Source organism: Centruroides vittatus, unplaced genomic scaffold (genome assembly GCF_030686945.1).
Source record: "Centruroides vittatus isolate TY-2023 unplaced genomic scaffold, ASM3068694v2 contig_620, whole genome shotgun sequence".
NCBI classification, from domain to species: Eukaryota; Metazoa; Arthropoda; class Arachnida; order Scorpiones; family Buthidae; genus Centruroides; species Centruroides vittatus.
Genome location: NW_027122381.1, coordinates 3246628 through 3270263, shown reverse-complemented (window position 1 = coordinate 3270263; position 23636 = coordinate 3246628). Strand labels below are relative to the sequence as shown.

The 23636-nt window shown below is 34.4% G+C and overlaps 1 protein-coding gene across 1 annotated transcript in view; it reads right to left on the bottom strand.

Annotated features, from left to right (window-relative positions):
* LOC136979376 (inositol polyphosphate multikinase-like) overlaps positions 1–23636 on the bottom strand; it is a 94442-nt gene that overhangs the window by 68064 nt on the left and 2742 nt on the right. The window contains exons 2-3 of the mRNA XM_067275319.1: positions 8428–8538; positions 7136–7273 (exon numbers count right to left, since the gene is read on the bottom strand). Of these exons, the coding sequence (XP_067131420.1) occupies positions 7136–7273; positions 8428–8509 (220 nt within the window). The 5' untranslated portion in view covers positions 8510–8538. The remainder of the gene's footprint in view (positions 1–7135; positions 7274–8427; positions 8539–23636) is intronic.

The following is a 23636-nucleotide window of genomic DNA, read 5'->3' as shown; positions in this document are numbered from 1 at the left end:
AGTTATCATTGTTTGCTTAAGTTTTAAATAGGAAAAAAAGTATTTGTAGAATTACACTTAAGATGAAAAAATCTTTTAGATTTCAGATGTTTTAGACATGTTTAGTGCCTATATGTTTAAATTGAGAGACGATCACCACCTTTTCAATAGTAAAATTATATTCCTCATTTGGAATATAATTTGAACAAATTTGAAGGTTCATGTAAATGAATAATTAAAAATTCTGTTTAAAACTTAGTAATAAATTTCAGTTAGTATTTTGTTAAAATTTCTTTTAATTTTGCAATTATTTTTATTTCATGTCATTCTAATCTGTATTGTTAATTTAATAGAATGTGTTTACTAGGGAGCTTTTCTTCTGATATTGCAGGCAACACAACACCCTGCTCCTTAGCTTGTTTGTCTATAGCAGGGCTTCTTAAACTATGGATTGCGACCCCATTTGGGGTCACTTAGCGAAATCTTGGGGTCACGAGATTTTAATGCAAAATATTGAAAATAATTTGTGAGAGTTTCAAATTGGCATGCTTTGTGTCGTAGGTTTCGTGAGTTGCACTTTGTGTCACTTCTGGTGCAGCGAGACAACGATTCAGCAACACCGACTGTAGTGTGAATTAGCGTAGTGTTGTTGCTTTTCAGTGTATTCAGTTGTCTCTGTTCCATTGTAACACAAGAGCACGGGTAGCAAGGAAAAATTGGGGCCTTTCCACCGATGCAATGGCCATTATCTATGATGCTATTTACATCCCCATCGTCACATATGCATGTGGGACTTGGGGATGGGCTACTAGTAAAGTTCATACAAAACGAAAGTTAATATCGTCACAGAGACGTGCCCTACTCCTACTTACTAAAGCCTACCGCGCTGCGAATAATCAAAGCCTCCAAGTGATAGCTAGAAGGCCACCGATCGATATGTTTGTTATTCAGCGATGTAAATTACTGCAAGTTAAACGGGGAAATGCGATTCAAACAATCTTCCGAAATATAACATATGATGAAGTCGAATGGGCATTTCCATTTTACGATACAACCAACCTAGATATCTTAGTATATTGTGACGATAATAATGTTCAAAAAACCGACATTCAAATTTTTACCGATGGTTCAAGAATAAATGATATGGTTGGATGCAGCTTTGTTGCGTATATTAATAATGATGAAATTTATAATCAGACAATTAGATTAGACACTTGCTGCACGGTTTTTCAAGCAGAAATGCTTGCTATTAAATTGGCGATAAACTGGACTAAGGATTCATATGACAATGCTTATATACATATATATACGGATTCCCTGTCAGCACTTAATATTATAAACAGTACTAAATTGCACCCAATTGCTGAGAAGATTAGACAATTAATACGCTTATCTAACTGTAATTATGCTGTTTCCTGGGTTAGAGCCCACCAGGGAACAACCGGAAATGAAAGAGCTGACACCTTGGCCAAGCAGGCTGCAGAGAATACCTCTTTGATAATAAACTATAATAAACTCAGTCAGCGTACCTTACGACGAATGTTATGGGAAGACACAATGTACAATTGGCAAGGTAGATGGAACGAAAACAGAAGTCATATAACTTATGATTACATACCGGATATACAACAATTTTATAAATTAAAATGGTTTACCCTGGATTACTATACCACTCAATTCTTTACTGGCCATGGGAAGTTCGCCAGCTATCTGGCCAGATTCACTAATAGGACATCGAATGAATGCCCTACTTGCCATATCATAGATGGCTCGAAACACTACTTCTATAATTGTGTAATGACTGAGAGAGAAAGACAAGAACTAAGGGTACTGATGGAGGAGCTTGGTGTGAGATGGCCATGCAACTTATCAGATATTTGGATAAACAAAAATGTTTACAATGCTTTTATAAAACTTGCCAAACAAACTGTTAAAATTGCAAATCAACTCATATATAATTAGTATATCCTTAGTATAAAATAACTTGGTGTATCATTGCTTATATTCAATTCCATTTACATACCACATTCATTACTGATATTCTATGCTCAATTTCGCTCTAACGAAAAGTGTCTACATTTTGAGTGAAGCGATGACCAGGTGCTTTCTTCCAATCAACTGAACATTAACTATCTTAGTGATTGCCCTACGAAAAAAAGTACTGTATTAATTATATGTACTGACAGAATACATTTGCACTGGCGAGTTCTAATTACCAGCTTGTACCGCAGCCTGTTTTATTAATTTGTGTACTAACAGAGCACACACTAAGAACGGCGATCTGTGTACTGATAAAACACACTTTAAGAAGTGTTATACTCACCAGCTAGAAATATACTACTAACAGCTTATGACGGAACAGAGAAATTACTATGTCAGTGTCAACCCTTACGGGTGAGATGCTTAACGAACAATCTACGTTATTAATAAAACGTTTCGATGGAGAAGTGCTCCTTTGATATTGAACTTATAGGTGTGGTGATCTACGTGCCTGTAATCTTCGACGGTCTCGTCGGAAGCAAACTGCCTTTTTTTTTTTTTTACAGTGGTGCCTCACAGTGTTCATCAATGTCCTTCAACGCGCTTGGCGCATTTAGTGTGATCAACATGTCTATAATATCTTTCAATGAATTCTAGAGTTTTAGTTTTCTTAATTTACCACTTAAGTGCCTCAACGTCCTCCAATGTGTCTTCAGTATGTTCATAAGTGTTTTAATGTGCTTCGTGTGCATTAGTGTGCCTAATAGGCTTAGTGCTTAGTGTGTTTCAGTGTTTAAATCAGTTCAATGTGCTTGAGTGTGTCTCAACATATCATTGTGGTGTTTTCAATGGGTCAAGTGTGCTTCAAATATGTTTCGGCAAGCTCCTAAATTTGTGCAATGGGTTTTCTCTACGTGCCTTGATATTTTAGTGTTCAGCGTGTTTCAAGTAATCAACGTGCCCTGATATATTCGACGTGTTTCTAATTGTAGTTTGAAATTTCAGTTTTTCGTGGAAACCAATGTGTTTATGTATGCTTCAGTTGTGCATTGAGAGGTGCTGCTTTTAGGTCGTCCCTTAGTGCGTGAACTCTACATCGTCTGAGAGTTGTGCCTTGTCAAAGGCAAAGTGTCTTAAACCATAGACACACTGGATCACCTGTAGACCACTCATCAGGCATTCTCCATTTTGGATCTCTGCTTTTTTCCTACAGACAAACATTTTGACATTTTAATTGCTGAATAAAACTATGACTGCCACGAATGTTCCTACAGTTTTCAGCAACTATAATTACCTGGGCTAAGTTATACAGCTATTTGAAACCTTCACACATGTTATGCTGCTTCCAAGAGCCCACACGTGTGGAATTTCAGCTGCCTTTTTTTTTTTTTTGTTTGTTTAATTTATTCATTTAAACACTATAAATTATATTATTACAAATACTATATTGTTCTTACATATACTTATGTACTTATCCTACTTATTCTTTTACTTACTTTAATTGTATTAATGTATATATATATATATATTATTCAATGTACCCACTGTTATTCTGTTTAATATTTCACAAACCTCTCGGTAATGCATACGCGGGGTCGAGAAATGTACTTTTGTACCTAAATAAAGAATGTATGGTAACACAAGAGTGAACTGTGGTAGTACACCATTATTGTTTTTGCAAATTTGTATATATCTTCAATATATATGTTCATTGTATTTCATATGTACATTGCAAAACATTTATATATCTTTATTTTATATATATATAATATATATTTTTTTTTGGGGGGGTCGCGAAAAAATCACAATCATAAATGGGGTCGTGAATAAAAAAAGTTTAAGAAGCCCTGGTCTATAGTATTCCCTTGCTCACACACTTGTTTCCAATATAAAAGATTATTCATAATAATAATTTCAATGAAAAAACTTTTTTATAAAACTTCTTTCCAAACAACATATTTAATTTCACTCTTACTTTGAATTCCAATACCTGCATCTTGACATCATTGCATACAACTGTCCGTGACTGACAGTGATCTACTTACGGTGCCGTTTTTTAAGCTTTTGAACAATGAATGTTTTGACAATAAAATTTGTAATTGTTGTAAAAAGAAATAAATGACACAAATTATAAAGAATTCAACCCAATGATGCAATAATAATCAATTATTGAAGTTGGAATAAGCAAATAAGTACAGTAGAACCTCTATTATCCGGACTAATTGGGGATAAAGGTAGTCCGGATAAGGAAAAATCCAGATAATCGAAAAAATAATAATAATTGAGAGTGAAAGACATGTACTGTACATGCAGTATGAATAATTTTTATTTGTCTAGTTTTATATATAGCTTCAATATTAAATTATTTTTTATTAAGAAATTCAATTATCGATTTTTGTTTAAAGCTAGCTGTTCTTTTTGAAGCTGCTAAATCACGAATACTTTTAAGACATATAAGTTGTCTCGAGTTACACTCTTCTTAGCTCTCAAAACACTTCGTGGCGACATCTAAGCACCGAAAAACTTCAGAATGTGTAGGACCAATATCTCTCACTTCGCAAATCTTTTCGTCTTCTCGATCTTGTTCATCCGAGGCAGATATTTCTTTATTTCCTCATCATTCAAAATTTGGAATCCAGGATCGTTTGCATCGCAATTTAACCATTCAATTACACTTTCTTCGTCACATTCCGCACATATTGAAATTTGTGCTATTGCTTCCACAATGTCTCCTGTACTACTTTCTACTTTGTTACTGAAATTTACTAATGGTCTTTTCAAAATTTTGTTCCATGCATTCCATCACGTACGCACAACAGTGTCGCAATTCGGCAAATTGTGAAAACCAAGTGCAAATCGGCAAATTCGTACAATGTTTGTTTATTTTGAACAATCCAGATAATCGAGGTTCTACTGTATGTGTTTCAAACTAATAAGCAAATTTACAAGAGCATAAGTTTTTGTACATTGAGTTTGTATGACAAAAAAAATATTTCAGAAGTACAAGTACATAAATTATAATAAATTTTTGTATTTCAGATGCTTTACCACAGTGTCTTAAAGGGAATGGGAAAAATGTGTGTTTAAAATCAAAAATCAATTATTCATTGGCACAGGGAAAAAGCATATGATGTTGCAGGCACATTCCAAGTACAAGCAAAACATACAAGAAAAAGTACAAGCAGAGAAAAAGTGTTGCAGATCAGATACAAAGTGGGAGACCAAGGAAAACAATTGCACAGATAAACAGAGTAACAACAAGGGAGTTAGTAGCGGATCCACACAAAAATGAAGTCGACATTACTCGTGAAATTAAAGACGAGCACGGTATAACACGGCCGAGAAATGCCGGATTGCTTGCACATATCCCAGTAAGAAAGTTTTTGGCTAAAACAAAAAGCTAAAACAAGAGTAGAATTTGCACAAGTTCATCAATCGTGGACATTAGATCAGTGGTGTAAAGTGCTCTGGTTAGATTAATCTGAATTTCTACTGTTTGGGAGTGATGGTGAACATTACATCCAATGGTCCAGGACTGAAAGATTCAATCCATGTTACCAAAAACACACTCTTAAACATGGAGTTGGATCAGTAATAGGAATGGGCTGCATTTTCCTTAACTGGTGTTGGCCCTCTTGAATGGGTCAACAGAATTAGTTACAGTATCAGACATCCTCAAAAAGCATGCACTACCCTATGCTTGCCAAAAAATGCAAAGGATGCATTTTCCAACCGGACAACACCAGACACACTGCCAATGTGCTTTCTAAGAGAATAGTTAGGGTTTTGACCTGGCCTAGTTTGAGAAATAATTGGTTGTAGCATAGGACACAAACCACACTCCTCGGCAGCTGCTTTGTTTGAAACATTGCAGGCAGAGTAGCCCGCAATTGTCGAGAAAACAATTGAAAATTTTGCAGATTCTATGCCTCGCAGATGCTCGAAAGTTATTAATGCAAAAGGACATGCCACAAAACATTAATTTGTATTTCATATATCTGAATTCTGTCCTGTTTAAAATAAATTTTGTCATTAAATTTACATTTCAAAACCATTTGCTCTTATAAATTTGCATATCAGTTTGAAACATACTTATTTGCATATTCCAACCTTGAGAATTGATTATTATTGCATCATTGAGTTGAATTCTTTATTATTAGTGTCATTTATTTCTTTTTAAAATAACTAAAAATTTTATTGTCAAAACATTCATTGTTCAAAAACTTATGCTTGCAACTGTACATATATTCTAACACGATCAAAAGTTTGGTAACGGTGGTAAAAACTTCCGCTTTTATTACCGTTGATGTCAAAAATCTCTTTTGCAGTTTTTTCATTTTCTTTCAAATTCTCTGGAGATGTTTTCACTGGCAATATTGATGTCAAAGAACTTTCGTCAGCATCCAAACTACGATATTTTTCTTTCCTTTATGCAAAGACATTAATAAAATTTAATCCTCACTCTAAGTGAGGATAAACTAATTTCAAGCCCATTTCAAAATGTCCCTCTACATTCAAATTAATTGGAGAAACATAGGTTTTATTCAAATTACTAAAAAAACTTTCCTTTCAGATTTTCTCCATAAAAATGAAAACATAAAACAACCTTCTGATTGCAAGAAAAAATTCTTTTTTTCAAATCAGTCAAACATCACAAGTTTTTTGCATGTCCCACAGAGAAACGTTCCAATTCCACGATTACTTGTTTGTTTTGTCACCCATTCAAAAATTTTCAGATGATTCATCAATTTCTGGTGTGGCCTTTTCTGCTTTTTGCCCTGGCCACCAATGGGCAGCTTAACTTCTATTCCCTCATTAACCCCTTATTCCCAATATAGACTATTAATGATAAAAATTTTGTGATAATTCATCAGTTTCCAGTGTCACTGTTTCTTTTCATTTGTAATGGAAAAAGTGTCACGATTTTAAGCCAAGTGTATTCTATACATATAGATTAATTTGTGGTTGATATGATGTAAATAGCTAAGATTTTGGTTTATCTGTAGTAATGATTTTGAAATCCAACAGCACATTTTAAAAATAAAATATTAATTCCTTTTTCTTATATTAAAAGTGAATGCTATTTAAAGACCAATTCCCTAGAAAAATTTACTCGTGAAATAGCAAATAAACCATGTAAAGTTTATTGTAATTTTAAATAAACAAAATTACTAACCAAGTTTTGTTCTTCCCTGACCATGCTGATGACCAGCAATTTGATGCTCTAATATTCTAGTGTTTTCAGGAAGTGGAAAATCTTCGTTTTGTTCAGTATTTAGTTTTGATGATGATTTTCTACTTTTATCTAAAGTAACTAAAAGAAAAAGTTTCAATATATAATGGTTATTTCCTTTAATAAATAAATTTAATTAGTAAAATTTATTCTTTAACTCTGATGTACATTTAACACTCATTAAAATATTTTATTTTCAGTATAATTTGTAGTTTGAAAACATTTAAGATAAAACAAAATTATACAGTAAAACTTTGCTAATTCAAACTTGTTTAATTCAAATATTTCTCTTGATCCCTTGAATTCTCTATTAAAAACAGGAAAAAAAACACATGTAATTCAAACTGTGTTTGTTTAAATCCCTTGTGTGGATATTCTCCTTCAAAATTTATTATTGTGATTGCTTGTGTTTTTCTCAATTTGCCACAGCTCCATTTTGTCAAGAACTATAATTTTTTGATATTGCTTTTTCAGTTTTGGTCTACCTTCCCAAAAAAACACTATAACAAATCTTTTGTCATTTCAAAAGCAAAGGAGTTGAGATGACCAAAGGGTCCGTGAGGTTTAATTAACATTTGCAATAGGTAGGCACATGTATTTCCATTGTCATATCAGGTAAAGGAACATCTCTGGTAAAAAATACTTCTACATTTGACATTTTGTTCGTTCCGAGTCAAATTATCCGGCGTGGCGGGCATCTTTCCGAACGGCCAAATATACGTTTGATGGCCGCGACATTATAGGGTATTTGCCTTTTTACCCACTAACGGAAAGGATAAGTGACCCCATATAACCCAACCTGTATAAAAAATAAGCTCTTAATCATAAAGAATGGAGAGCTTTTTACCGGTGTGCAACACCAGAATCCAAGAGAAAGAGCTCCATCGAAGGTAAAAACAAAGCTTTTTCTGTGATTTGCCTTCTTTTACAGGAAAGGCTTTGAGAAAAATTGCCCGCAGTTGGCCACTGGCAGATGAATCCGGAAAAGAGAGACCAGCAGCTAACCAGCACAGACAGCCCCAAACATCTCTAACAAGAGATCTATTATTTACAATACAGAGAGACCGGGAAAATTTTATGTTTGGATAACAGATGAAATTATTTTGGATTCCAACTTACGGTCAGTCTAGGACCATTGAACACTTTCTTATTAATGTCTTTTAATTATGTGTAATAAAATTAGAAAAAAATCATTTCATTTTTTAAAGGATGATTTAGAGACTTTTATTACTTACCGTTATCAGAAGTAAAGGTGGCTTCGCGCTCGTTACGCGATTCATTTTCTAAATTCTTATTTATCTTGTTGGTTTCTTGCATTTCTTGCAAAATTAAAAGTATTCAGACATCTTTAAAGATAAAAAAAATATGCAATTTTATTTAAGGTAATTCCAATAATAATAATAATGTTGATAAAAAACTTTTAAAACTTCTCATTTAAAAAAAGTCATTACAGAATGCATTTTCCAAAATATTTTAAACAGTAAAAATAAAAATAGACAAGAAATAACAAAACCAAAAGATTAGACGACATGGGTATTTACAACTTCCAGGTGTTGCAAATGGCCAGTAACCCCAATATTCTGGCCAAAATACCATTTTTGGCAAGTAAAATAGTTTGTGGCAATGAAAGGCCTAAGAATACCGAGTGGAAATTCCTTTCCCTGCCAGGATATAATTTCCAGTAGAATCTGAACTCTTTAATTACAGATCAAAATGTAAAGATTCCTACATACTGACACTTCTGCCGTTTTCTCCAGAAGGCAGAAAGGTCAAAAGAGGCAGCTTTCCTTTTTATTTTGCCCGGGAGGGTTATGCTACAAAATCGTATTAGGCCAGTTAGGTGTCGGAAGAAGGCCAAAGTCACGTGTCTTAACCCGGGTGAACGGCCAGAAAAACAATGACGACGTATTTAAAAAGTAGACGGGAATCTGTACTCTCACCCCATCCTGTCTGTTCTTCCCCCAATCTCGGGCAATGGAGAAGTAAAAATAATAAACAGCACCAGGTAAAGGAGACGTGGTTTTGGCTTAAAAATCGTCCGGGGAGACAGATACTTTAAAGCACGAATGGGCAACCCACAGCCCGCATTGATATTTTTTTCAGTCTACGTCACACAATATGAATAAATATATCAATTTCCCTAGCTTAAGGAAGTATGCTGCAAAAATTCAGATATTATTTTCTACAACTTATGTATGTGAATAGTTTTTCCCACAATAAATTTAGTAAAAATTAAAACAAGAAACCGGCTAACAAACTCAAATCAAAACTAATTTAAAACTAGCAGGGACTAATATTTAACCAAATATTTCCGACATTACATTTACATCAGTTCCAGATTACATCAGCTAAATTAAGTATACCTATGCTAATTTATAATTATACATGAATATATAATTGTGATTTACTGGCATTTTTTCCCTCTTTTCTCTTGTAAGTGGCTTGCGTTCAAAGTTTTGAAATGTGGCCTTTACGTAGAGAAAGGTTGCTCGTCCCTGCTTTAAAGCATACGTGAAGGTAGGTTTTACAACCGGGCTTAAATAAACCAAAACATTTCTCCTCCACTCTGACATACTTATTCCCCGTTCGAACTCCTTCCCTATTCTTCCATTCCCACCCATTTTGTCTCTAGTGCTTTCTGCTATAAAACCTTTTTAAATCCGTGTGGTGGGGTAAGAAAGGGGCTGGGGCTAGTAACCTGAATGCCCCTCCTTTATTTGCACCCTGGCCAGGAAGTAAACAATAAGGGAAGACTGGGATGCGGTTATCGTCGTACCAGCCACCACTGGAGAATGGCCATAGACGTGTCATGCCAAGTGCCAATAATGTAGTGCACTTATTTAAATGCAAATTCTGACAAAAAAAATTAAAATGTCCTTTTGATTTTTCCCATTAAGTAATAATTTTTGAAATCTGTTCGTGATGCCAACCAACACCAGCCAATTTCTTTTTGTGTCCTAAATGTTTGCCATTGGATAATTTCAAACCTTCTAAATTTTCTAAAAACAAATTAAACTCGAACGATCCTGCCATGCTAGACTGAAGTGCAGCCTGGTTTGATGCACGGTAGTGCCTGTTGGCCGATAAACTAGCCTTTTTATTTTTAAAAGTATAAAAGAAACAATAGTTTTTATTACCTTTTGCATAACTTGATGAAAATAATAAAGACGGTAACAATAAAAATATTTCATTTTATTTTTACACTTGTATCATTATGGTAATTACTAAAAAATGAAACATACTTTGAAAAAATGGTAATTAACATTTTGTCGCATCTTTAGATAACGCATGCATTGCTACACTTTTAATCCCAAGAACATTTTTTAACTGTCCTTTACATTTATTTTCTTTTACCAACCAAAAACTGTAAATCTAAATATTATAAAATTCTTTATTGTTTTTCTTTTAATCTTGCCATGTCCTTTACAATGAATTTACTAATCTTAATTCAGAATTTACATTTTCCGGTAAGAAATCCTTACGGTCATCTTTCTTCTTCAAACTGACAATCTTCCCAGATCCAAATTTTTTTCCATAGGTAAAAGCAATTGATGTGTGCTTTTGGCAGAATAAACTAGAGAACTTTTATGTAACTATTTACAGATAAGATACAACTTTTGTTAAATCCGTATCTACCATATGTCCACCTCTTCAGAACATACATATTCGAAACATTCCTTACATCTTTTCTCCTCCTCTCTCGTGTTCACTAATAAATAGCCCACCGTATAATACGATACGTTATTTTCTGTATTAGATAGAGATCGAACTTCATTCCTTGTGTCCCATTTTATTTTAATGTTATCCATAATTTCCTTGTCCTTCTTTTTTAAAATTCCCTCTAAAAGCTGGACAAATGTTCACTGTCGTCTCCGTCATAATTCGTATCGCTCGAGATGCACTTCCAGTTATTTTTCCACAAGAAAGGATGGCTCGTATCTCTATACCCGAACAGATTTTCCTGGCTGTCTCCATTCTGTCAGCCAGTCAGTAAAAAGAAATCCAAGCCATTTGCTCTGGAAATTTTTCATAGTGCGCTAGTAGAATCAGAGTCATGGTTAAGATGAAATTACTCTGGATAGATTTCCTGCTTGTCTTGCTTGCAAATTTTAACATCTCGGAAAACTTTGGTGGTGTCCTTTAAAAATCAGATTGTTTCTTTGCTCTTTTCTCTTGCTTAAAGCCTGCTTTGAATTTCGGTTATTTATCGATTCAAACCATTTGTTTATAAATTCTATACACTTGGCAGTGGTACAGACCATTAACCTTTTCCCAAACCGTAAATTTTGATCTGCAACTTACGTGACAATATTCCTTTCTACTGATACTTTCCTTTTATTAAAACAATTTCTGTCAAGAATATCAAAAATTAATTTATAAGCCAATTTTAAATCTAAAGATTTCCGAAATTCTACATCATCTCTTAAATGCTTAAAATCTATTATATTACTCTAAATATTATATTTATTTCTTTATTTTATCAGTTATTGCATCACTTAAAAGGTCATTGGTTATTGCATCACTTAAAAGTCAGCTAAGAATATCTTTAAAAAGATGCACCAGCAATAAACACTGTGGTTTCTTTCAAACCATAGTGATGTGGGATATAATATATACATTTATGTTTTCTACTAAGAATGGCAAAGGCTTTCCACACTGCCTGATTTATAGATCCCGTATTGGATGTTAGAGCATTGATGATCCCACATCTTCACTATTCTCGGTTATATCGAAAATATTTTTTAAACAGTTGAACAAGAGTATTACTGCAAGAGTATGATGGTCCGTTTCCACCTTGTAAATATACCACTTAACACAAAGACTAGTGAACAAGTAGCCAAGTCTGTACCGTTTGGTAATGTTACTTTGCACATACGTATCTGTACATGTTCTAATTAGTGCACGGAGTTAGTGACGTTTCATCCAAAATTAAAATATGTTACTTTTCGTGTTTCCATGCCGTCGACTTTTATTTTAAGAAAATTTAACTCTTTGTAGATATTTCGCTTTCAAATTTTATGGTTTGTGGTCTACATAAGATTCTTAAAGACAGATTACATTTGAGTAAGTTGTCGTAACCTTTTGAGCCATGGCTAAACCTCCATCCTAAAGCTGTACATACTGTTCAGTCGTAGCATTTTTAAAACACGTTGTTTTTGAAAAATGCGAGCTAGTTGATCCTCTTTAAATGTTTTGTGTGGTCATCTTAATTTTCTTCTCGTTTTGGCAATCTCTAAATTGTTCTATTCTATTTCTAACTATTCTTTTATGAAGATTTATTAATTTAAAGTGTAATTTAAAAATTATTTTTATCCTTTTTCAATAAATAACAACCTTCTTTTACGTTCCAGCAATATTCTATTTCGTATTTTTAAGATGTTACGTCGGTAACGCGCTTACACGCTAAAAAACGGCGTTTTTTGATGTTCCGTCTATTTAACACATTGCTAGTCATTTTTCGTTATGAAAGAAAGATTTCCAAGCTATCGCCAACGTGTCCGCATCTCTATGGTTAATGCAGTTTGTGTTTAAATGGGCCCTGTATATTTGACGTGATGCTTGTTAGACCAAACTTATATTCTCTTTTGAAATTTTACAGGTTTTCGAATCAAGTGGGTTTTTCACTGCTGGAGCCTTTCTGGATTTTTCAGCAGGTGCATAAGAAATTATGGAAAAGACGGCATTATTTTTCGAGTTTTGAGTTGGTCGACCGTAGTTTTTGGCCACTGATCGTCCAGAAAATGTACCTGAAAATCAGATTGCTTGTACCATTTCAGATATTAAGACAGCATGTTTTGATTTAAACAATTTATATTACTTATTTAATTATATGGAACTTCTAAAGTAATTTATGCAATTGCTATATATAGTAATCAATATATAAGATATATATATATATAATATATTATATATATATAATAGAAGTATAGTATATTAATATATATATATACTAATATATTAATATAATAAATTTTGATATTGAAATGATGGTTGAATAATATATTTTTGAAAAGACTATGTCTTGTTTATAAAATTGTACAGCTGGCTGGGTTACCAGCTTAGAGGTATAAAGGAGGAGTACACGTCAGGAGTCGCAATTTGCACAGAGTATATTAAGTGCTCAAATCATGTGCGGATAAAAAAACCAGACTTGTAGGTACTCGGGGGACTGAGAACCGAGTCAAAATAAAATACAAAATGGCAACACTCTCTACAAACAGGCAATAGTGCAAGATTTGCACATGCGTTGCTGGTTGGGAAGTTGGAAATGTGAACGTTGCTAAATCGAATTTTGACAAATGAATCTTTGAAAAAACCCATTTACCTGTCCCATGTTATTCCCCATTTATCTCTGATCGCCATGTGCTGACCTTACCCGAAATATCTCATTTCATCACTGGGACATTTTTGAAACTAGATGGCACATCGTTATAATGACCACGTTTCTTTATGCAGTGCTCGAGAAGCGCTTTACAGCAAACACTCTGAAACCCATTTCTAAATGCAGCGCTGCAATGTAGCAAACCATTTCTAAACGTTTGCTGCACGAGGCCGCTGCAGCAAACATAAAGCAGCTTTTACGTCCACTGCATGTGTAAAGCAAAATGGATGCTTGTAGGTATAATACTATATTATGCTGCAAAAATAAAAAAGTCAAAGTTACTGTTGATAAAATTATTATGGAAACATTAAGAAGGATTAAATTTTATAAAATGACTCATAAAATGACTTTATAAAATTTTATAAAATGACATTTAAAATATAGTATTTTCTTATTCTTTAGATAACTTTTATCTAAAGAATAAGAAAAGACTATTTTAAATATAATTATATATCTCCTATCTCTTTACTTTGTTCACATCTTTGAAAAGAGAATGCTCAATTCTTTATATCTCTTTATTTAAATATTGTAGTTCTCTTACTAAAGCACTACTTTCGGCTGTAACTGTGGTATTAAAGGATAGATTACAGCATCCGTGTTTAGCTCGTTTCTAAACTATGATGCAGCAATGTGTAGCAATAGCTGTCATTTTCACTACACTCTCGCTGCATAAACACTGCCAATTTTATAATTTTATATTAAAACTATCTTCCAAAATAAATTTTTTTTTCTTTTTACATTTATTAATATATATATTTTGTTTGTGCAAAATAAAAAAATAATTTCAGACAATATAATAACCAGCATTATTTTTTCATAAACATGAAACTTTCATTAGGCATCGACAAAAATTCAACTTGGAGTGACACACAATGGAAAGAAATTTCGACATTGGATAGGTTAATTTAATCGAAAATGCATCGTAGACGACCTTGTGGTCGTGGCCGAGGCCAGTGAAGTTTGAACAATCGTGCTCAAAACCAGTGATACCAAAGAAAATTGGAGAATGAGAATGAGACCCACCTTGAGCATTAAAGTGATCCCACTTAGTAGTGAGTCTCCGACACATAGTCTTGTCCCAAATACGGCTTTGCTGTTTTACTTGTTTAATTATACAATATTCATCATAAGCCACTTAAATAAAATTATTATTTTAGTCTATTATAATTTCAGTTGGAAGTTGTCATTCCATTCTACACAATCAATTGAACATGAACCATGTTTGCCAATACAGGGTGCCATGAATGCTCATGGTGGACTAACTAGGGACTCACAAGACATTGTGCAGAGATCTCATCAAACTGGCCGATAAGAATCCAGAATTTCTTGACATCATCATAGGTGACAAAACCTGGAGTTTCTTGTACGATCCTCAACCAAAATGACAGTCCACAGAATGGAAGTTGCCCACCTCACAGTGGTCCACAAAATTCAACCAAGACAAGCGTAAGGAGAAGGTGATATTGGAGGTCTTCTTTGACTCCCAGGGAATTGTTCATTACAAATTTATACACAAGGGAAACACAATCAACAAGGAGACGTATATTGACGCCCTTTGCCATTTTAGAGAAGCCATCTGCCGAAAATGTCCGCTCCACTTGGATATCAATACATGGGTGCTTTTCCACAATGCCCCCGCATATTGGTTGCTACTGATGAAGAAGTACCTGACCAAACATGGCATCTTCCTACCCTCCAGATCTTGCTCTGTGTGATTTCTACCTCTTCTCCCAGATGAAAGATGCCATCAAGGGAAGAATACAGATGAGGTTAGAGAGTGTGACATTCGCATTGCAGGCACTGTTGCAAGACAGCTTCCAAGAATCTTTTCAGCAACTATACCAGCATTGACAAGTGTGTGGTTGCCAAAGGACAATACAGTAGAGCATTGATTATCCGAATACCGATCAACCGAAACATCGGTTAACCAAAAGCATTCCAGTCAGTAAAATTCAAATTTTCACTAGTGCTGTGGCACTGCAATATTTGGCTATGTCTTGGGCTACTCCATTATTATTTTTGTTGGTGTGAATGTTTTAGCTGGCAATACTGGCATGACCATGAGAAAGTATTTAAGAACACAGCCGTATTTGAATGAGGCTTTTTTCCCATCATGAGTGGTGAGCTTTGCTTGTTTTGTGTAGTGTTTTTCTGAAGACTGTGTGTCAGGAGGTATGTCGTGCTGAATCGGAATGTTTTTGATACTAGATTAACTTCCGAAATATCTTTTTTTTTTGTTTTTATATTTTTCGATATATTTATTTTGTTTTTGCAAAATAAAGAAATAATTTTTAACCATATAATAGCCACGATTATTATTTTAAAAAAATTTTCCTTAGGCTTAACATTGAAGAAAATTCAACGCGAAGCAACACGCAATGGAGAAAAATTTCAACATGGGATAGGTTAATATTTTTTTCATACATGATGTTATCCGAACAACCCCAGTCCCGAATTGTTTCGGATAATTGATGCTCTACTGTACTTAGAAAGACACATTGCTTGATTTGTCAATTACACACATACTTTTGAGCAATAAACCAATTCCAGATACTTCTTGAAGCTACCATGTATAAAAGAATGTATTATAAAAATATATACAGGATGTCTAAGAAATATGTACTGTACATCATTATAAAATTTCATTTTATAAAATGAAGCAGTCTATCAAAATGTGGTTTGCAGTGAAAGAAATATTAAATCGAAGTTTTTTTGGTACAAAAATTAATACAAAAGTTGAAGTTGTTTTATGTACAGTACATTCAGTGAACATCAACAATAACACATGCTCCTTCACTTGCAAGAATGTCTAATTGATAACTCTGTCCAACCATTTTGCTTTTTTTTTTTTAAATGAAATTTTATAATACTTTAGATCTTTCTCAAATATCCTGTATATTTTTTTAATATATAGTGTGTGCATATGTGTATGCATACAGTGTATATATATATATTTATATTAAAAATATATTTAGAAACTATTAAATGATGAGTGGTTGTTGTCATTGTGTATGACCAATGGATACTTATGAAGATGCTGAATAGGATAAGATTAGGAAAAAGTTAAGAAACATCTTGGATGAGTAGTATGTGAATGTAACTGAAGATATGAATGCACGGGTGAGTGTAAAGAGACAGACATCTGAGAGAGTGCTGGGTCTATATCAGGGAGAGACAACTTTTTTCTATGTAAGGGCTGCATTTCAAAACTTTTGAACTGACACAAACTGCATACAAGATAAAAGAGGGGAAAATATGCTGGTGTATCACAATTATTTATTCATATATAATTATAAATTAGAATAGGTATATTTAATTTAGCTTCTGGAACTGATATAAACGTAATGTGTCATAAATATTTGGTTAAATATTAGTCACTGCTAGTTTTAAATTAGTATTGATGTGAATCTGTTAGCTGGTTTCTTGTTTCAATTTATACTAATTCATTGCGGGAAAAACTTTTCACATACATAAGTTGTACAAAATAACGTTTGAATTTTTGCTGCATACTTCTTTAAGCTGAAATTGATATAGTTATACATATTTTATGCACGGGCCACAAAAAATATTAATGTGGGCTGCATGCGGCCCGAGGGCCTTGGATTGTCCATCCCTGGTCTATATGCCGATTCCCAGGTGAAGAATAACAGAGAGAATTGATTGCACTCTGTGTGGAAAGAGACTTATTGGTGTCCAACACCTTTTTTCCACATGAGATCATTCATCAGTAGGGAAATTGTATGAAAGATCACACAAGTATAATAGACTTTGTTCTATATGGTGATAGATTGAGAGGGATAGTAGAGGATACAAGAATAATCACTGTGGCTCATACCATTACTTTCAGGTATCGAAGGTGCAACTGTAGATTGAGAACAAAAGCGGAAAATAGTGGCAGAACAAAAGCGGAAAAATAGTGGTTCTGCAGCGAGTAAAAACAGAGTGCCTAATGAGTAGAAAGACCATGTTGGATTGAAACTGGTAAAAGTGAATGAGGAGTCAAGTGATATGGATGAGGTTTGGAAGCATTTCCAATCTTATATGGTAGAAGCAGCAAGATACCTCTCTTGCTGCTTCTACCATATAAGATTGGAAATGCTTCCAAACCTCATCCATATCACTTGCTGTGTATTTGCTGTGATGAGAGTGGAACTCCATGAAAGAGGAACTGCATGGTGGAATGAGAGTTGAGGTAGCAGCGAAAGAGAAAAAGGCTGCATATATGAGCCAACCGAATGGCAACGTAAATGAGAAAGAGTATAGAACAAAGAAATGAGAAGCTGCATGAGTGATTAAAAAAAGCAAGGACAGAATGAACAAAGAAAGCATTTGAGGATAATAGAAAACTGTTCTGGAACCAAATGAAGAATATACATGGCAACATAAAGAAAAGTGTACCCTGCATACAAAGTGCAAATTGTAATCTGCTACAAGATGAATGTGAGGAGCTTAGTAGGGTGGTGTGAATGTTTTGAAAGCCTGTTGAGTGATAGTGGAGGTAGCAAGAATGGAAGAACAGTTGTAAAGATAAATGAAAATAGCAATGGATGTGGTCCTATTCAACAGAATGAGGTTAGTAATGCAATAAGAAGAATGTGAAATAGCAAATCACCCGGTCTGGATAGTGTGACTGTAGAAATGTTAAAATATGGAAGAACGAATGTTCCAACTCTGCAACTCGTGTTGGGATAAGGGCACGGTGCCACGTGATCGAAAAAATGCCACTGTTGTTCCAATATACAAAAGAAAAAGTGAAAGGACAGACTGCAAGAACTTCTACGGCTTAAGCTTGCAGAGTATACCCAGAAAAATGTTTGCACAAAAATTGGTCAACAGAACCCTTTGGAAGACGCACCCATGGCAAATCACCACAAAATTTTGATAATGTCTCGTGTAAGACATTGTACATAAGTGGTGCTCTTCAGTATTCTCCATTCATACCATGTCACCATCTTCATATCAAATGGTTTTTCTGTGTTTATTCATTTTATTGTTTTTCAGCTTTGAATCAGGTGATACTGTATCTGTGGTGTGCTTGATGCTATGCACCTTGTTATATAATTTTTGGATACTTCTTAATCTATTTTTTAAAATGTATTTGAAAAACTTGCTTATATTTTCAATATTTATTACAGGGGTGGCCAGACTTTTTAGAACTTGAGCCATATATTGAAAACAGAATTCGTTGAAGAGCCGCATATACATATATACATATTTTTCCACAGCTAAAGACAAATTTGGTCAGTTTTTATATAGTAAAATAAACAGTACTAACACAATTTTGAAAAAATCACATTTATTAATTAACTTGCGTGACAATAAAAAAAATCACATTGATACATAAAGCTTTAAAAGATTGCACCACTATTAAAAATAACAACAATAAATCGACTGACTAACATAAAAAAAAAAAAATACAAAACGAAATCATTTAATATTTAGTCTTTACTAGTTGAAGGATGAATTTGTAAATTGGAAACTGAGTTTGGATAATTTGGTGTGTAATTTGTAACGGCACTTCTGAGCAATTCATTTAAATGGGAATTGGTAAGCTGCGAACAAAATTTCAATTTAATAAATTTCATATTAGAATATAAAGATTCAACTTCATACGTTGACCCAAATAATGATAACAGTCGACATGCTGCATTTTTTAAATCACCATAATTATAATTATTTTTTCTATTAATGTTTTTACGTATTATGTTATTTAATAAATATTACATTTATTTTTAATAAATAATGTATAACGCTACCATATTTTGACTTTTTTATTTCGAACAATATATTATTTATTTTATATTATCCAGGAATCATACATAAAAATAATAAAAACAAAATTAAAAAAAAAACCAAATTTGGTATAAATTTAAGTATCTTGCAGTGAGCCACAAGTATACTAGAAAAGAGCCGCGTGTGGCTCAAGAGCCACAGTTTGGCCACCGTGGATTTATTATATATACAAGGTGTCCGAAAAGTAAGTGTACTGATTTTTTGTTTAATGACAGTGAAGCTTAACACATCATTAATTCTTCTTTTCATGTTGCTAGATATCTTAGCAGCATATATAGATCTGTTTCAAGTTGATCGGTTAAGTCAAACGTGCACAATCTATTTGTGTAAGATAGTGTTTTAACACATCATTACATTTGAAATGGAGAAAAATCTCAAACAATGTTATGCTATCAAAGTTTCGTGTGAAACTCAAGAAAGTTGCAACCGAGACATTTGCAGATTTTACTGAAGCTTATGGAGATGCCACTTTATCGAGAAACATGGTGTTTAGATGGCACAAAGATCTGGGGTAAAGACGATGCTTACCCTTTCGATAGCTGTGGAATTTTGCACAATTCCACAGCTATCAAAGAATTTTTACCTTCAGGACAGATAGTTTCGTCCTTCTACAAAGATGTCTTGGAACGACTTCAAAAACGGGTCAAGCAAGTCTGCAGGGACATTGTAGAAGATTGGATGCTGCACCACGATAAAGCATCTGTTCACACACTCAAGTTGATAGTGCTGTGTGAGCAGCACTATCAATTTGAGAGTTTTTGGCCAAGAAAAATCCTCACACTTCCACAACCTCCCTACAGCCCGATCCTAGCTCCATGCAACTTCTACCTATTCCCCAAGACAAAATCAAAGTTGAAAGGTCATTGTTTCGGGACAGTGGAAAACTTTGGAACCACTGTGAGACCTTGCAAGGGTCATACTTTGAAGGAGATCATTTGTAGTTTGATGTAACTCTTGTGTACTTTGAAATAAAAAACCAGTACACTTACTTTTTGGCACGTGTATATCTTTATTTAACAATGTCACATATTTCAGTAAAGTTTTAGACACACAGTAATACCTTGGTTTCTGTCAATTTTTTTCACAAAAAAATTTGTCTTGGTTTTCGTCAGCATGCCCACATGACCTCCTGCTAATTGTGTGAAAACATAGGGTGATCCATGCGTTTTTCCTACTCAGTGTGGTGACGTTTCTCGTTCTGTGAGCATTACCTCCCATGTCTAGCCAAACAATTCTATTGCTTTCCTTTCCTTTTAGCTCCAATCATATGGGACCAAACAAAGTTTCCAAAGCCAGCAGTCCTTCAAAATGCCTTGTTAAATACAATGTTAAATGTTCATTTATTCTTTACATTAGTTTTTTATATTCATTCTATATTGATTTCTTATTTTTTTAGTATTAAACACACTATTTATTCTCTACAAAATGTGTTTTGGTATGTATTTTGGAGTGTCTAGAACAAATTAATTGGATTTACATTGATTCATATGAAAATAATTGAAAATAAATAATAAATATTGAAAATAATTTTGTAGATTTCAAATTTTGCCGTTTGTTTTTGGAGGGATTATCAAAGGAAACAGAGATATCACCAAATTTGTTTGAAAATATATCAAATAAGCTTTTCATATGGCTACATTTCTGTGATGTTTCTCACTCTTACACAACTTTGACCCAGGAGTCAAATGGCACTTTAGAACACGTGAAAAACCAGATAGGAAAAAAAAGTTATAAAAGACAGATTATGATACCAAAACTGTGTCAGAAGATACGGAGATTGTAGAAGTTAACCATTTGCAGGGCACACCTTTTACAGTCTCAAGAGATGGCAACATCGTGGCTATTACATCACATACATATCATTTCACATCCTCCAACACTTAGTATTTTTTCAAAAATATCAATAAAATAAAAAAGGAAATTTTTCTTAAAACTTTTTATCAAACAAATACAGTTACGAAGCATTTAGATAATTAAAAATAGATCACTCCATTTCAGTTCGTTGTTTCACTCTACACCCGGTACATTTAGTAATTTTATGACTTTTTTGAAAACATCTTTACCACGGTCACGACAGACAAATTTCAGCCCACCATTCTTGTCTTCTACAAAAAGTCATCCACTTAACTAACCGACTGGACCAGCCGCCCCGATTAAGAAGCAGACTATGAAGCAAATATGGAAAAGGCAGAACAAAAGGAAAGGAGCATACAGAATAGATCTTTTGCTTGAAAAATGACCGATGAAACGTTCGGACACAGGTAAAAAGTGTCTCTGGCGTTTTTCAATCTAGATAAAGCACACGATAGAGGTAAACCACTCGGAGAGCAATGTAAGGAAATGGAAAAACATGCATACGCTCAGACAGCAAAGCATCCTAGCAGTCCACAACAAAAGAGAGTGAATGACAAGGCCGCCTTAGGTCGCCAGGGTCGTCTAATGTTTTCACAATAGCACGCCCGAGAAGATACGAAACCCCGAAGAACGGAATGAGTCCGTCATGAGCAAAGAGTGAGAAAGAACTGCAGACACTTGTGTCCGATCTCAAAAGAGGCAGGCGAGGAAATGATGATGGCGAAGGCAAGTAAAACCAAAGCGACGGCATTCGAAGGCAAAGGAGGACCGAATAACGGTGCCGTCAAGCCAGGTGGCAGATGACCGAAATGTGCAGGCCGGTCCCGCATTTGGGAAGTACTACGGATGGAAAAGGAGGAACAGGCAGCAAAATGGCCAAAAGAGGGCAAGACGAGTAAATCCACCGGGGACAAAAAGACATCGGACAAGGGTGGCGGAAGGAGTGCAAAAGGGTCAGAAGTGAGGGAGGCACGTCTGGAGAGGAAGGGATGGAGAAAGCAGCCGTGTTCCCACATCAGCAATTTCAGACAGCAAGTGGGAGTGAGAGTACGTCTGTCCGACCAGAATTCAAAAAAATCGCACACGTATATATTTCCGCCACTGACCGTCCTTCCATTCCCCAATTTCAAGAACGGCACCAGACAAACAAAAGTCAAGACAGACGAGGAAAGCTCGAGGTAGGAGGCCCAGATTGACTACACACAAACTTCTGCCCCAAACTGGAAGTCACATTATTTTGATTTGAAATGGAATCTCTCCCAAACAGAGTCTGATATGTCACTAGTAGCATGACTCCATCGTTAACAGGAAAAGTATGACGTAGGGGCAAGACACTGCTAAACTCAAGTGCATGGCGACGAGATAACAATAAGCCACGACCGGTTTATTTACGTACGTATGAATTTTAAAGGCATCATACCGCAAGACGTATTTATAAAAATTTAAATCCTGCACAACACACACAAACATCGTAATTATCATCATTATTTATAATAATAAATAAAATTACGATTTCAGTCAGAGTAGCTTACAATACGATGTAATTAAAAAATACACACAATATTCAGCCACCATTTCAATATCAAGTTGTATTTTCTATACATTTCGTATCTTAAATTACAAATCTATTTTAAAATACTTATACTAAAACAAAGTGTAATAAAACAGATTTACGGCATATAATTGATAACTTTTCACATCAGATGGCATATATGACTTATTACAAGTATTAAACTATATCGGTACTCGTTAATAGTGCTGCTGTTTCTAGGGTAATTTCAACTTCTCAGGGTAATGTTTAGGGTAGTCTTATATTTAGGGTAAACCTAGGATAAAACTTCCGTGACCTGATGCTATTACCCATCACACCACAAGTTTCACCGGAAAAAGTTTTAGCCTAAAACCATTCTGTTTTCCCTTATAACCGAAGGGTTTTAGGACAGGACAACAGAAGCTAAAGAGCTAAAGAAATAAAGCAGAGTGGTGCAAGGAACACAGGTGTACACTATATATTACACCAGAGTAGGATTTCGCTTTTTTTCAACCTTTATGCCATTGGGCCATGGCACACTACAGTACAGGTACAACTTTTGAATGACAAAAAAAAGTTTTTACGTCATCCATCGGCTCATCTCACTTTGTGGCAGACACCAATGTAACACGAACTTTGCCTGCAAGCGAACCATTTCGACTGCACCAGCAGCCAACCACTTGACGTCCTCCAATTATTTTTTAACCCGAGCACGAGCTTGAGGAGTTTTCTGAATTTAGGGTAATCTAGGGTAAAACGAAAGTGCCGTCAGGGTACTTCCACTAGAAGCAAGCGGTAGCACTGCTCGTTAATTTATGTTATTTTAAAATGCCATTGATCTTCATTTAGAATCCAAGTGTATTTATTCAGACGGAATACGTCGT